This window comes from Bombina bombina, chromosome 2, assembly GCF_027579735.1.
Source record: "Bombina bombina isolate aBomBom1 chromosome 2, aBomBom1.pri, whole genome shotgun sequence".
Classification (NCBI taxonomy): domain Eukaryota; kingdom Metazoa; phylum Chordata; class Amphibia; order Anura; family Bombinatoridae; genus Bombina; species Bombina bombina.
Window position 1 is genome coordinate 17810607 of NC_069500.1, and position 17011 is coordinate 17827617.

Below are 17011 nucleotides of genomic sequence, written 5' to 3' on the forward strand. Positions count from 1 at the left end.
ATCTTGTTCTGTCACCCAGTTACACCCAGCAGCACACACTGCCCTAGTACTGTATAATAATGTTATTTGTGTTTATCTTGTTCTGTCACCAGTTACACCCAGCAGCACACACTGCCCCAGCACTGTATAATAATGTTATTTGTGTTTATCTTGTTCTGTCACCAGTTACACCCAGTGGCACACACTGCCCCAGCACTGTATAATAATGTTATTTGTGTTTATATTGTTCTGTCACCAGTTACACCCAGCAGCACACACTGCCCCAGCACTGTATAATAATGTTATTTGTGTTTATCTTGTTATATCACCCAGTTACACCCAGCAGCACATACTGCCCTAGTACTGTATAATAATGTTATTTGTGTTTATCTTGTTCTGTCACCCAGTTACACACAGTAGCACACACTGCCCCAGCACTGTATAATAATGTTATTTGTGTTTATCTTGTTCTGTCACCCAGTTACACCCAGCGGCACATACTGCCCTAGTACTGTATAATAATGTTATTTGTGTTTATCTTGTTCTGTCACCCAGTTACACCCAGCAGCACACACTGCCCCAGCACTGTATAATAATGTTATTTGTGTTTATCTTGTTCTGTCACCAGTTACACCCAGCAGCACACACTGCCCCAGCACTGTATAATAATGTTATTTGTGTTTATCTTGTTCTGTCACACAGTTACACCCAGCAGTACATACTGCCCCAGCACTGTATAATAATGTTATTTGTGTTTATCTTGTTCTGTCACACAGTTACACCCAGCAGTACATACTGCCCCAGCACTGTATAATAATGTTATTTGTGTTTATCTTGTTCTGTCACACAGTTACACCCAGCAGCACACACTGCCCCAGCACTGTATAATAATGTTATTTGTGTTTATCTTGTTCTGTCACACAGTTACACCCAGCGGCACACACTGCCCCTGCACTGAATAATAATGTTATTTGTGTTTATCTTGTTCTGTCACCCAGTTACACCCAGCGGCACACACAGTCCCAGCACTGTATAATAATGTTATTTGTGTTTATCTTGTTCTGTCACCAGTTACACCCAGCAGCACTCACTGCCCCAGCACTGTATAATAATGTTATTTGTGTTTATCTTGTTCTGTCACCCAGTTACACCCAGCAGCACACACTGCCCCAGCACTGTATAATAATGTTATTTGTGTTTATCTTGTTCTGTCACCCAGTTACACCCAGCAGCACACACTGCCCCAGCACTGTATAATAATGTTATTTGTGTTTATCTTGTTCTGTCACACAGTTACACCCAGCAGCACACACTGCCCTAGTACTGTATAATAATGTTATTTGTGTTTATCTTGTTCTGTCACCCAGTTACACCCAGCAGCACACACTGCCCCAGCACTGTATAATAATGTTATTTGTGTTTATCTTGTTCTGTCACCCAGTTACACACAGTAGCACACACTGCCCCAGCACTGTATAATAATGTTATTTGTGTTTATCTTGTTCTGTCACCCAGTTACACACAGCAGCACACACTGCCCCAGCACTGTATAATAATGTTATTTGTGTTTATATTGTTCTGTCACCAGTTACACCCAGTGGCACACACTGCCCCAGCACTGTATAATAATGTTATTTGTGTTTATATTGTTCTGTCACCAGTTACACCCAGCAGCACACACTGCCCCAGCACTGTATAATAATGTTATTTGTGTTTATCTTGTTATATCACCCAGTTACACCCAGCAGCACATACTGCCCTAGTACTGTATAATAATGTTATTTGTGTTTATCTTGTTCTGTCACCCAGTTACACCCAGCAGCACTCACTGCCCTAGTACTGTATAATAATGTTATTTGTGTTTATCTTGTTCTGTCACCCAGTTACACCCAGCAGCACACACTGCCCCAGCACTGTATAATAATGTTATTTGTGTTTATCTTGTTCTGTAACCAGTTACACCCAGCAGCACACACTGTCCCAGCACTGTATAATAATGTTATTTGTGTTTATCTTGTTCTGTCACCAGTTACACCCAGCAGCACACACTGCCGTAGTACTGTATAATAATGTTATTTGTGTTTATCTTGTTCTGTCACCCAGTTACACCCAGCAGCACACACTGCCCCAGCACTGTATAATAATGTTATTTGTGTTTATCTTGTTCTGTCACCCAGTTACACCCAGCGGCACACACAGCACCAGCACTGTATAATAATGTTATTTGTGTTTATCTTGTTCTGTCACCAGTTACACCCAGCGGCACACACTGCCCCAGCACTGTATAATAATGTTATTTGTGTTTATCTTGTTCTGTCACCCAGTTACACCCAGCAGCACACACTGCCCTAGTACTGTATAATAATGTTATTTGTGTTTATCTTGTTCTGTCACCAGTTACACCCAGCAGCACACACTGCCCCAGCACTGTATAATAATGTTATTTGTGTTTATCTTGTTCTGTCACCAGTTACACCCAGTGGCACACACTGCCCCAGCACTGTATAATAATGTTATTTGTGTTTATATTGTTCTGTCACCAGTTACACCCAGCAGCACACACTGCCCCAGCACTGTATAATAATGTTATTTGTGTTTATCTTGTTCTGTCACACAGTTACACCCAGCAGTACATACTGCCCCAGCACTGTATAATAATGTTATTTGTGTTTATCTTGTTCTGTCACACAGTTACACCCAGCAGTACATACTGCCCCAGCACTGTATAATAATGTTATTTGTGTTTATCTTGTTCTGTCACACAGTTACACCCAGCAGCACACACTGCCCCAGCACTGTATAATAATGTTATTTGTGTTTATCTTGTTCTGTCACACAGTTACACCCAGCGGCACACACTGCCCCTGCACTGAATAATAATGTTATTTGTGTTTATCTTGTTCTGTCACCCAGTTACACCCAGCAGCACACACAGTCCCAGCACTGTATAATAATGTTATTTGTGTTTATCTTGTTCTGTCACCAGTTACACCCAGCAGCACTCACTGCCCCAGCACTGTATAATAATGTTATTTGTGTTTATCTTGTTCTGTCACCCAGTTACACCCAGCAGCACACACTGCCCCAGCACTGTATAATAATGTTATTTGTGTTTATCTTGTTCTGTCACCCAGTTACACCCAGCAGCACACACTGCCCCAGCACTGTATAATAATGTTATTTGTGTTTATCTTGTTCTGTCACACAGTTACACCCAGCAGCACACACTGCCCTAGTACTGTATAATAATGTTATTTGTGTTTATCTTGTTCTGTCACCCAGTTACACCCAGCAGCACACACTGCCCCAGCACTGTATAATAATGTTATTTGTGTTTATCTTGTTCTGTCACCCAGTTACACACAGTAGCACACACTGCCCCAGCACTGTATAATAATGTTATTTGTGTTTATCTTGTTCTGTCACCCAGTTACACACAGCAGCACACACTGCCCCAGCACTGTATAATAATGTTATTTGTGTTTATCTTGTTCTGTCACCCAGTTACACCCAGCAGCACTCACTGCCCCAGCACTGTATTATAATGTTATTTGTGTTTATCTTGTTCTGTCACCCAGTTACACCCAGCAGCACACACTGCCCCAGCACTGTATAATAATGTTATTTGTGTTTATCTTGTTCTGTCACCCAGTTACACCCAGCAGCACACACTGCCCCAGCACTGTATAATAATGTTATTTGTGTTTATCTTGTTCTGTCACCCAGTTACACCCAGCAGCACACACTGCCCTAGTACTGTATAATAATGTTATTTGTGTTTATCTTGTTCTGTCACCCAGTTACACCCAGCGGCACACATCACTGTAAATGACTGACAATAATACACAGTTCGGGGTAGCTTTATCATATGCCGGGCATACATGATTCGCTGTAGAGAAATATGTCCGCCCGACATCACTAAATGCCGACCTCATATGCTGTCAGCATTTAAAGTTGCACATGCATTTCTTGTGAAATGCTTGTGCAATGCAGCACCCTGTCAATCATCCCAATCGTATCGGATCAGTATGATTGCAGTCCGCCAACTAAAAGGTGGCGGACAAGTTAAGGAGCAGCGGTCTAATGAATCTGGCCCTTCATATTTAGTCAGACGTCACTGAGCTGGCTCACTACTTACCAACACAAGGATAAGACTCATTCCAGTTACTGCTTATGTCACCATTTGCCACACAAGCCATTTGCTGTTTTGCAGGATGATAGCCAGTGATGCACTGTATTATAACCTCATCACCTCTGTTATAGTATTTGTTATTGGAAAAGTAGCTTCTGTTTATACCTTCTGCATCAGGCGATTGACACTGTTCTGTAAGAGAAAACATATTGGGGTGTTATTTAAAAAATGATAACAATGAAATATAACTTGCTCAGAATTAATATGAAGTAAGTGTGCTTGAGAAAGATGGTCACACATGACCATTATGATGAGCAGACTCGGCAGTCAGGTGAGGGGACATGATTTGCACCATACATTACAGATTTATGTAATTATCCTTTTATTTGACATATTTGTGATACATAATGGCTTAACTCACGTGTATCATTGCAGTATAACTAACCTCCCAACATTTTCCAAACATATTATAGATACATGTCTAAATATGTGTGTGTATTTATATAAATGTGTATATATGTGTACATATGTATTTATGTGTTTATGTGTATATATGTCTGCAAATACATACAGTATATATATATATATATATATATATATATATATATATATATATATATATATATATATATATATATATATATATACATATAAATACATAAACATGTACACATATATAGACATATAAATATAAATACATATTCGTCATTAGATATGTACAGTATATATATATATATATATATATATATATAGACATATAAATACATAAACATGTACACATATATAGACATATAAATATAAATACATATTCGTCATTAGATATGTACAGTATATATATATAGACATATAAATACATAAACATGTACACATATATAGACATATAAATACATAAACATGTACACATATATAGACATATAAATACATAAACATGTACACATATATAGACATATAAATATAAATACATATTCGTCATTAGATATGTACAGTATATATATATATATATATATATATATAGACATATAAATACATAAACATGTACACATATATAGACATATAAATATAAATACATATTCGTCATTAGATATGTACAGTATATATATATAGACATATAAATACATAAACATGTACACATATATAGACATATAAATACATAAACATGTACACATATATAGACATATAAATACATAAACATGTACACATATATAGACATATAAATACATAAACATGTACACATATATAGACATATAAATATAAATACATATTCGTCATTAGATATGTACAGTATATATATATATATATATAGACATATAAATACATAAACATGTACACATATATAGACATATAAATACATAAACATGTACACATATATAAACATATAAATATAAATACATATTCGTCATTAGATATGTACAGTATATATATATATATATATATATATATATATATATATATATATATATATATATATACATATAAATACATAAACATGTACACATATATAGACATATAAATACATAAACATGTACACATATATAGACATATAAATATAAATACATATTCGTCATTAGATATGTACAGTATATATATATAGACATATAAATACCTAAACATGTACACATATATAGACATATAAATACATAAACATGTACACATATATAGACATATAAATACATAAACATGTACACATATATAGACATATAAATACATAAACATATACACATATATAGACATATAAATACATAAACATGTACACATATATAGACATATAAATACATAAACATGTACACATATATAAACATATAAATACATAAACATGTACACATATATAGACATATAAATACATAAACATATACACATATATAGACATATAAATATAAATACATATTCGTCATTAGATATGTACAGTATATATATATATAGACATATAAATACATAAACATGTACACATATATAGACATATAAATATAAATACATAAACATGTACACATATATAGACATATAAATATAAATACATAGTCGTCATTAGATATGTACAGTATATGTATGTATATCAATGTTAAAGCCCTTTGCCTGCCTTTTTTTCCTAACACCTGAGATCTCATATCTTTGAGCCCTTTTAATATTTGTGTGCAATATTTTTTTTAATAGTTTTTATTACAGTGTCATTATGAGTGTAACTGTACTTTGTAATGTATTTTTTATCTGTTTTGTGCAACTTTTATATTTCGCAAAACAGTTAAACAGAGCTCTGAAGTTGCTTAAGCAATTGGGGCCTATCTATCAAGCTCCGAATGGCGCTTGATGCCCCGTGTTTCTGGCGAGACTGCAGACTCACCAGAAACAGCAGTTATGAAGCAGCGGTCACAAAGACCGCTACTCTATAACACACATCGCAACAATTCAACCCGATCAAGTACAATCGGGTTGATTGACACCCCCTGCTGGTGGCCCATTGGCCGCTAGTCTGCAGGGAGCGGCGTTGCACCAGCAGCTCACAAGAGCTGGGGCTGTGTGTGCTGCTGCTAAATAGGGGCCATAGTGTTTACTTTCAACTCATAATACAAGTGGTAAGCCCGACGAATGCAAACCCTTGCAATAAACCCCTTATCGACCGGGCACAAACATCGTAATCTAGCCCTAAATGTGCTTTAGAACCCTTTGCAGATGAAAACATATTTATGCAATATTCATTTTTAATAAAGTGTTATACTGTGTATTTACTGTAAATATTTCACATTCCAATGTTCTGCACATAGTATTTATTAATAGATATCACTATATATATGTATCTGTTTATATCTATACCTATATATAATCATCTGTATATATAGTACCTAAATACCATCAGATATATGTAGAAATATGTATTCATGAATAAACAGAACATATTCTGTCATGTGAAGAAAATTGGAATGTGAAATATTCATATTTTCATGTTGGGTTAGTGCACTTGAGGAAATGCGATTGGGTTTGCACGCGAGTATGGTGTTAGGTTTTTTCCCACTTCTTTGACTTCTATGGGGAAATATGTTAACGCATGCGCTATATCTTAAGTTGTGATTTTTGCAAGCATTGGGCTTTGCGATTGTGCAAAAACAGTTTACCTTCAATAAGCTCTACCCAACCCACAGAAAATCTTGAATGCGAGGTTCCTCCTTATATAGGGGTGCCCTTGCATTTCTATTGACTGATTTTTGAATTCTTAGTCCAATCAGCCATTAGAAATGCAATGGCACTCCTAAGGACGAACCTCCCATTCAAGCTTCAGTGTGCGGTGGGGACTGCATGAAGAAAGATCGTATGGAAGAGAATCGTATGGAAGAAGATGGAAGGAGAGGACTGCCGCCATGAAAATGAAGAGGACTTCCCCGGAGGATGTCCACCATGAAGACAGAAGTTGGTGAGTGCAAACTTTGGGGTTTAGAGTTAGGAAACTTTTTTTGGGGGGTGGGCTTTTTTATTTTTAAGATTATGTTGTTTTTGTTTTACTTATAGTTTTTTTTAGTTTAGGTTTTTTTTTCATAAAAGACCTGAAAACTTTGGGGCAATGCCCTACCAAATTTCCTTTTCAGGGCAATCTATTTTTTTAAATTAGGGTTTATATTTTTGGGCAGCAATTGAGCTGTGGACACTGCCCTACCAAATGCCATTCTAAGGGCAATAGCCAACCAATGGCCCTTTTCAGGGCAATCTTTTTTTAGGTTAGGGTTATTTTTTTAGTTTAGGATTTTTTTTAGAGTTGACTTTTTTTTGGGGGGGGGGGGGTTATTTTTATTGTAGAATGTGGTTGTAGAATTTAGTTGATCTATGTCACTTTAGGGCAATGTCCTACAAAAAGCCCTTCTAAGGGCTATTGTTATAGTAACTTTTAGTGTTAGTGTTAGGTTTTTTTATATTGGGGTGTTTGTTTGTTTTAAAGGCGACCTTAGTTTTAGTATAGGCATAAGTGTTTTTTTTTTATTTTTAAAGGCGACCTTAGTTTTAGTATAGGCATAACAGTGTTTTTTTTATTTTTGGTAAAATTGTTTGTTTTTTTGTAATGTTAGGTTTTGTTATTTTTTTGTAAATTTAGTGTTACTTAGGGGGTGTTAGCCTAGAGGTAGGGGGTTAGATTTTAGGTAGTTAATTAGTGTAGCGGTATTTTGCGTTGGGGGTTGTGGCGGTAAAGGAGTAATAGGTTAGATGGATTATGCAATGGGGGTTATGGTGTTGTAGGGGGTTAATAGGTTAGGGGGCTTATTATGTTGGGGGGCTGTGGCAATGTAGGGGTTAATAGGTTAGTGGTAGTTAGGTCTTTAGGTTATGGCACATTAGGGGTTAATAGTGTAGTTTGCACTGGGGGTGAAGGCGTGTAAGTGGTTAATAGTTTATTTTAGTATTGAATTTATATCCTATGGTAAAATGATATGCATTGTCATGCATAATGTATATTATTTTAAGTATTGTATCTAATTTAAAATGTAGTTTTTTTATTGCTATTTCTATTATTTTAGGCACAAATATATAATTTAAATGATATATTTATGTTTAAAATAATAAAATGAACAATAAAAAATAACTACATTTTCAATTAGATGGTACTTAAAATAATATGTATTATACATGACAATATATTTAATTTTAACATTCAATATAAATTTAGTGACGTAACTCCTATAGTCATAAAGGGAAAGTTTTTTTGTATACTTTATTAGTCAGGTAGAATGCAGACATTAGGCGTAATCGTTATGTGAGTGTTATATGGGCGTTCCAGGGGTAGAATAGGGAAGACATCATGTAGGTGTAGGTGATATTAGGCAGTAAGCTGGGCATTCCAGAGGGAGTATAGCTAGAGTCTGACGTAGGTGTAGGCGTTCTGTGGGAGTTATATGGGCGTTCCAGGGGGAGTATAGGGAAGACATCATATAGGTGTAGGTGGTATTAGAGAGTTAGCTGGGCATTTCATGGGAGTGTAGATAAGACATGACATAGATGTAGGTGGTATTAGAGAGTTAGCTGGGCATTCCAGGGGTAGTATAGCTAGAGTATGATGTAGGTGTAGGTGTCCTGTGGGAGTTATTCTGGCGTTCCAGGGGGAGTATAGGGAAGACATCATTTAGGTGTAGGTGGTATTAGGGAGTAAGCTGGGCATTCCAGAGGGAGTATATCTAGAGTATGACATAGGTGTAGGTGTTCTGTGGGAATTATTCTGGCGTTCCAGGGGTTGAGTCAGAACTTGTTAAACTACAAGACTCACTTTCCAGTAGAGAGAATAAACATCATAATCTCACTAGGTTGGAGCAAGAAGCCATTCAGAGGTTAAAATCTAAACAGGACATAGTCATTCGCAAAAGCGATAAGGGTTGAAACATTGTCATCCTTAACAAACTAGATTATGTTCAGGAAGCAGTTAGACAATTAGATGACCCTGATGTGTACACCAAATTGAGCTTTGATCCTACTTTATCTTTCAAACAGAGCCTGGAACAAATACTTGATGATGGTTGTGATTTGGGCATCATTGATGAGGACACTAGGGCATATCTTAGTGTTAAGTATCCTAGGATTACAATTTTCCACCACCTCCCCAAGACACATAAATCCCTTGATAATGTACAGGGACGTCCAATTGTGTCTGGTATTGGGTCACTATTGGAACCTGTGGGGAGGTGGATGGAAAATATACTTCAGCCCCTAGTGAGAATGCTGCCCTCCTTCTTACAAGACACTAAACATCTTTTAGTCATGCTTGAAAAAATTGATTGGGATCCAGGTTATTCCTGGATGACGATCGACGTCACAAGTCTCTATTCCAGTATTCCCTTAGACAAAGGTATGATGGCTATTTCTTTTTTTCTGGATAATTATACTGGATATGTTGACACACATAAAAGTTTTATCCTCAGAGTCTTGTATTTCTTACTTACACACAATTACTTCTCCTTTGACGGCAATTTTTATCTCCAAAAGAGAGGAACAGCTATGGGGGCAACTTTTGCCCCGGCGTTTGCCAATTTATACATGGGATGGTGGGAACTATCCCATGTGTATGGAGAGAATTGCCGTCATGGGGGAAGGATTGTGATGTATAAGAGATACATAGACGATCTTCTCATTATTTGGGAAGGGACAGAACAGGAAGGTCAGAATTTTGTAGATGATATAAATGTGAATGATGTGGGTTTGAAATTTACTAGTACTTATGAGAAGCACAGTATTGAATTTTTGGATTTAACTTTACAAAACACAGACAATAGAGTAATAACCAAACTACATCGCAAATCTATATCAGGAAACAGCATTTTACATGCAAAAAGCATGCATCCTAGACACACAAGATTCGGTATTTTGAAGGGTGAATTTATTCGCCTAAGACGAAATTGTTCCACATTAGATGAGTATCAAAAATCAGCTGTAGAATTTATAGATAGATTCTCGAAGAGAGGCTTTCCATATTATTTGATAACCAAAGCTTACAATATGGTGGCTGATATGGATAGGCAATCTATGCTATACACTGGTAAGAGTAGAAAGAAAAAACAAGGAATACAAAAACATCCTGTTTTTGTGACGAATTATAGCAATCAATTTGAACAGATTGCAAGAATTATAAATGATTGTTTGCCGATTTTAAAAGGTGATGAGGATCTCTATGAGATAGTCAAGACAGGATGTAAATGTGTATCTAGGAAGAATGTGACCATAGGCAATATGCTGGCCCCGAGTGAGGTTAAAACATCTATTGATAGAAGTCAGAGTTGGCTTGAATGCAAAGGGCATTATAAATGTGGTGCTACCAGATGTAAGGCATGTTCATTTACATTATCTGGAAAAACTTTTCAGTCTGTTAATACACAGAAAATTTTCATGATGGATGCATGTACAAACTGTCGCAGCACCTATGTTGTGTATTTGGTGACATGCCAACCTTGTGAGAAACAATATGTGGGTCTAACGACCAGGGAAGTGAGAGAAAGGATTAAAGAACACATTAATGATGTAAAATCAGAGGAACCAGACTCACAAGTAGCTAGGCATTACAAATTTTGTCATAATGGTAATGTCGATTCACTTAAATGGCAGGTTATTGAGTGGGTAAGAACCCCAAAAAGAGGGGGTGACAAGGACATGATGCTTCGCACACGCGAAGCATTTTGGATCTTCAAACTCAAGACCCGTATGCCACAGGGACTTAACATTCAAAATGATTTAATTAATTGTTGGCGCTGAGATATCCGTTGAATATTTGTTTAGTATTTTGAAATGGCTCTTATACTTGACAAACATATATTTGGGCTTTACATAAGCATACAATATAGTTTATTTTGACTTTAGGGGTATTGCTATTTAAGGTAGTAGATTTTGATTTCATTAGGGCTATAACTATAGCCTATGTTTTGTTTCTCCCAAGATAGTCAGTATTTGATTAAGTAAGTGTGAACTTAATAGACTGTTTATTTTTAGCCTCATTTGTTTACCCATACATATCTATTTTGATATATTAGAGTTGTAGTAACAACCTAGGATCAGTATTATTTACTTTGCATCCAAACTGTGGGGAACTTAATATTATATATTATGAATAGTTATTTATACTGTTACATAGTATTACAAAATGTTCAATAGGCTATAATAATTTGTCTACAATATATGTCTTGTTATTGATGCAATTTCAATTCCTACACTTTCTTTCTTTCATGGTGAGGTAGGGGTTAACTTATTGATTGCTGCATATGATGTCAGAGTGATTTTGTAATTTAAGGGGCCTGTGAGCTTTGAGTAGCACAGTCTATGAGTAAGGCAGGAGCCGAAACATGTAAGATTGCTGCTGCTCAGGCTCATTCTGACCCATACTGCATGCTACCATTGCATTTTATCAACTTTCCTTTTTGGCAATAAACGTTAAGTTTTAAAAAAATTTCTGCTTGCCCAGCCTCGCCTTTTTTGTTTTTCTATTGATGTCAAATTGCAGACTAGCGGGTCTGCTGGCGGTTTGCGGGCTACGCTATAGCGATGCAATACTTTGACACAGCCACAGTGCCTTACTGTGACGTATCCGAATGAGGATCCATGTGGGAGGAGACAGACCGTAACCGGAAATCTGCTTGAAACTCAATACGCCGGAGAGCACCGGGACTGGAGTGCGGGCTAAACGAGCTGAAGAGCCATTTTCGAAGATTAAGGTACTGTCCACATGTGTAACTTGTGAACTAAGAACAACAACTAGTTACGATCTGCTGTTTGAGCGCTGCTAGGGTTTTTTTCTCTGTTTGGTGGAGTATAGGGAAGACATAATTTAGGTGTAGGTGGTATTAGGGAGTAAGCTGGGCATTCCAGAGGGAGTATATCTAGAGTATGACATAGGTGTAGGTGTTCTGTGGGAATTATTCTGGCGTTCCAGGGGGAGTATAGGGAAGACATCATTTAGGTGTAGGCGGTATTAGGGAGTAAGCTGGGCATTCCAGAGGGAATATAGCTAGAGTATGACATAGGTGTAGGTGTCCTGTGGGAGTTATTCTGGCGTTCCAGGGGGAGTATAGGGAAGACATCATTTAGGTGTAGGTGGTATTAGGGAGTAAGCTGGGCATTCCAGAGGGAATATAGCTAGAGTATGACATAGGTGTAGGCGTTCTGTGGGAGTTATCCAGGCATTACAGGGGGAGTATAGGGAAGACATCATGTAGGTGTAGGTGCTATTAGAGAGTTAGCTGGGCATATCATGGGAGTGTAGATAAGACATGACATAGATGTAGGCAGTATTAGAGAGTTAGCTGAGCATTCCAGAAGAAGTATAGCTAGAGTATGATGTAGGTGTAGGTGTCCTGTGGGAGTTAGCTGGCTGTTCCAGGGGGAGTAACCTGTACTTTGATTGGGATACATTGCTAGCAATATCTTCCAATCTCTGAAGTGCAGGTTACGAGTAGGGTGTCAGCTATATTTGTCTCACCACATTTTCAGTTTGCAGCGAGTAGTGTAGTTTTAGGGAAAGTAAAGTATTATTTGAAGTGTCCTGACACAGAAACCAGTGTTTGTTTTTAGTGAGCGCACTGTCTGCGCTGTGTAGGAATACTTCAAATATGCCCCCCACTAACCGTCCGCTGAAAGTGCAAATGACGGTTGCCGATGTTTAGCTGATGTAGCACTCCCCATTATATCCTATGGGAGACACATCATCACTCACTGGCACTTCAAGGGTCCGCCCCCTTTTTTAGAAAATATCTTTAATATCGGGGCCCCTGTCCTGTGTATGTGAGGTTTGATCATGGTTCAGTGTATAAGAGACCCTGTCTTGGTTATGTGAGGTCAGATCAGAGGTCAATGTATGAGAGGTCCTTTCCTGGGTATGTGAGGTCAGATAAGGGGTCAGTGTGCGAGAGGCTGTGTCCTGGGTATGTGAGCTTAGATCAGGGCTCAGTGTATAAGGAAGGCCCTGTCTTGTGAAGTAATAATAGGGGTCAGTGTATGAGAGGCCCTGTCCTGGGTATGTGAGGTCAGATAAGGGGTCAGTGTATGAGAGGTCCTTTCCTGGGTATGTGAGGTCAGATAAGGGGTCAGTGTGAGAGAGGCTGTGTCCTGGGCATGTGAGCTTAAATCAGGGCTCAGTGTATAAGGTAGGACCTGTCTTGTGAAGTAAGAATAGGGGTCAGTGTATGAGAGGCCCTGTCCTAGGTATGTGAGGTCAGATGAATATAATCATTTTCACTGAATAAGCTGAGAGTCCAAGGAAATCCCATAAATGGCACAATACACACTGTCACCTAGTTCCTCCAGTGGCACATGGTTTATATTCATTTAGATCATGTGACTGAGCCGGTTCATTTGAAAAATCATGTGATTTGCTACTTACCAATGCAGGGGACAGTCACATCCCAATTACTGCTTGTTTTGCCACACATGTCATTTGTTGTTTTAAATTCTGATACCCTGTGACACATTGTAGCGTAATAGTAGCACTTCTGTTATAGTAATTGGTATTTGCATAGTACATTATGTCTATTCCATCTGCATATGGCCAGGGACACTGCTCTGAAAAATGAGACACATGATATACATTCAAATGAAATGTATTGTTATTAATTCAGGTTTTAGAATTTAAAAACAAAACAAAAACAAAAAAACTTGGGTTGTCCATATATAAATATAGATTTGTCCAAATGCAAAGGGGAAAAAACACATTGTGCTGTATTCTTTATTCAAAATAAAATATTATCCTTTTAATGATTAAATGAAGGAACTAGTTCATAACAGGACCAGGGCAGGGAGTAGTCATTTTGTATTTTTTACCATCCTCCTCAGACCAATTACACTTTAAAGTGTAAGAAGAAAAGAAATAGAGGCATTAACGCACTAATACATATAAGTCATTAGAGTGTGTGTATACAAATTAGAGAGTTTGCCAGTGGGCCGCTCAATTTTTAAAATGTAACTTTTCATAAAGTGTTCTTATTAAAATACACAAACATTTAAAATAGAAGTTAAAATCAAGAAAAACTCCTGCTACTCCATATACAATACTTGTACCATACAATGTGGTCAGATCCCTATCACATTCTACATCAAAATAACTTATTGGCCCATAGTTATCAAGGTCTGGCGGACCTGATCTGACACTGCGGATCAGGTCCTCCAGACCTCGCTGAATACGGCGAGCAATACGCTCGCCATATTCAGCATTGCACCAGCAGCTCACAAGAGCTGCTGGTGCAACGCCGCCCCCTGCAGACTCGCGACCAATCGGCCACCAGCAGGGGGTGTCAATCAACCCGATCGTACTTGATCGGGTTGATTTCTGGCGATGACTGTCCGCCTGCTGAGTGCAGGCGGACAGGTAATGCAGCTCCATTCGGAGCTTGATACATATGCCTCATTGAGTCTTTTGTGGTACTCCTTGGCAATTATTTAAAAATTCTGGGTATTTCTGTGCTGCATCCCCCTACAAAAATGAGATATCACCCTGAAATGTCCTTATATTAAACAATCCAGTAATTCCATATACATGCATTTATTGCAATAGGTAATATAACCCCAAGATTCCTCATATCATAATACTGTAGTTGATTTTATATTAGAATTAAGGCATCAAAGTATCTTATATTTATAACAAACGGAAGTAGTAGTGCAAAACGCTTAACGCGTGTTTCTACACTGCTTAGTCAAAGGTGCCGGACGTTCCACTAAGCTCCGTTTTAAAGGAGAATCAGTCAATCAACACCAAATAGGCGTGATAACCTGCCGCTATTTGCCCAATCATCTTTAGGTAGGTGGGCTCCCAGATAAGTCACTGTTTAAACAGTAGTCTAATAATTCACGTGGATGTTCTTAAATACAATGTTGTGTCAAACATATAGATATAAAAGGAGACTATGCATCGCAACATAAAAGTATATAAACCGCATGCTGTCAATGCCCACAGTCCTAAATACACTATAAGGCCAATCATAATGTCTCCCTATTCATAACTTGGTTGGCAGTATTTAACCTTGTCTACCAATATTTATCCAATCCACATTAAGTGGGTGTGCTCACAGCTATGCCACTATGTATACATTCATTAGAAAAAAACATGAGTGCCCCAATTCATCATACTGTCTCACATATATGGACACAAAGAGAGATGACATCTCACAGCATAGATACATACAACTTTACATATTGTCTGTTACCATATTCCTTAATGAACCACAAAGCCAAATGCATCTGCACGATTTAGCATTCAGCACCAGGTTCTCCATCTGTTAGTTTCTGTTTTAGGGACCTATGCTTCTATATAAGAATCTATAAATAATCATTCTCATCTTCTCAATATCAAACCAAAAAGTACTTCTATTCAAAACATTGTCCTATATTTACAACTATGAAGAACATTTTCAAAAAGTGTATTTATAAGATCATTTAAATGTCATTTCTATCCCATTTCAAATTCATGGATATTTAGAGCCATTATCAATCTGGCACTCTCCCATCAGTGTGGTTCCTCAATATAGGGAAGAAATCTCCCCTCATGTTCAAATAAATTTACTATATGAGATTTGCTTATTAAGACCAAAAGGGGCCATGGCTTGAAGCCTGAAAATCTATTTGCTTTCTGCTCTAAGCAGAGAATTCTCTTTTTCACCACCTCTTTTCCCTAATTTTATTTTGTGCATAATCAGTTTAGCTCGAGTTTACTGTCATGGTGATCAAAATAAATGTCTGTCCACTGATGTAGTTTTCTTATATTTCTCAATATCTGCTTTGGGATTTCTAATCTTACACAGATGTTCCCCCAACATAACGTTTCCTGCATGTACATTGCAAACAATAAATGATATTTTTTTATTGTTTGGTATTCCAATCAGATTTTTTTTTATATTAATTCCCCTACTATTTCATTGTTATAATCTGACAGGATTGCCACTAGAACCTCTGAACTGGAAATCAGTGCCAGTTCCCATCTATCTTTATAACTATCTATTTGAAAGCTGAACGTTGGAAACAGACATATTCTAAGGCCCCTGGGGACAACATGTATAGCTAAATATCGGTCATAGGTGGTCTTATGCTTCACTGACCTTGTGTGTTTTTGTATTAGTTCTCCCAAAGCTTATTTTTATTGTTTTGTTTAACCAAAACATCCCCATTTTCCATTACCACTCACTGTAGAAATATATCAGAAGACCACTTATATGTCATAGCATGTGTTTTTCTTTTTTTTACTTATGTTTTAAATGTTTGTGTTTTTTATAAGAACACTTTATTAAAAGTTACGTTTTAAATAATGAGCGGCTCCCTGACTAACTATTGTTGTATACACACAGTCTATTAACTTATATATATATATATATATTAGGGTGCTTATATAATTCTTCTTTTTCTTTTTTTTTCTTACCTTGTATATCATTACAAACAAAGGTGCTTATTAACCAAACAATATTACTCCTC

The 17011-nt window shown here is 37.1% G+C and overlaps 1 protein-coding gene across 3 annotated transcripts in view; it reads right to left on the reverse strand.

The window, feature by feature from the left end:
- The window catches only part of LOC128648369 (complement component receptor 1-like protein), a 142596-nt gene that overhangs the window by 56329 nt on the left and 69256 nt on the right, over window positions 1-17011 (reverse strand). For 2 of the 3 annotated variants that reach the window (XM_053700972.1, XM_053700971.1), the window contains exon 3: window positions 4118-4303. In XM_053700972.1, the coding sequence (XP_053556947.1) occupies window positions 4118-4303 (186 nt within the window). Of the gene's footprint in view, window positions 1-4117; window positions 4304-13937; window positions 14117-17011 lie in introns of all 3 variants that reach the window. The other variant, XM_053700973.1, reaches the window with a different exon arrangement.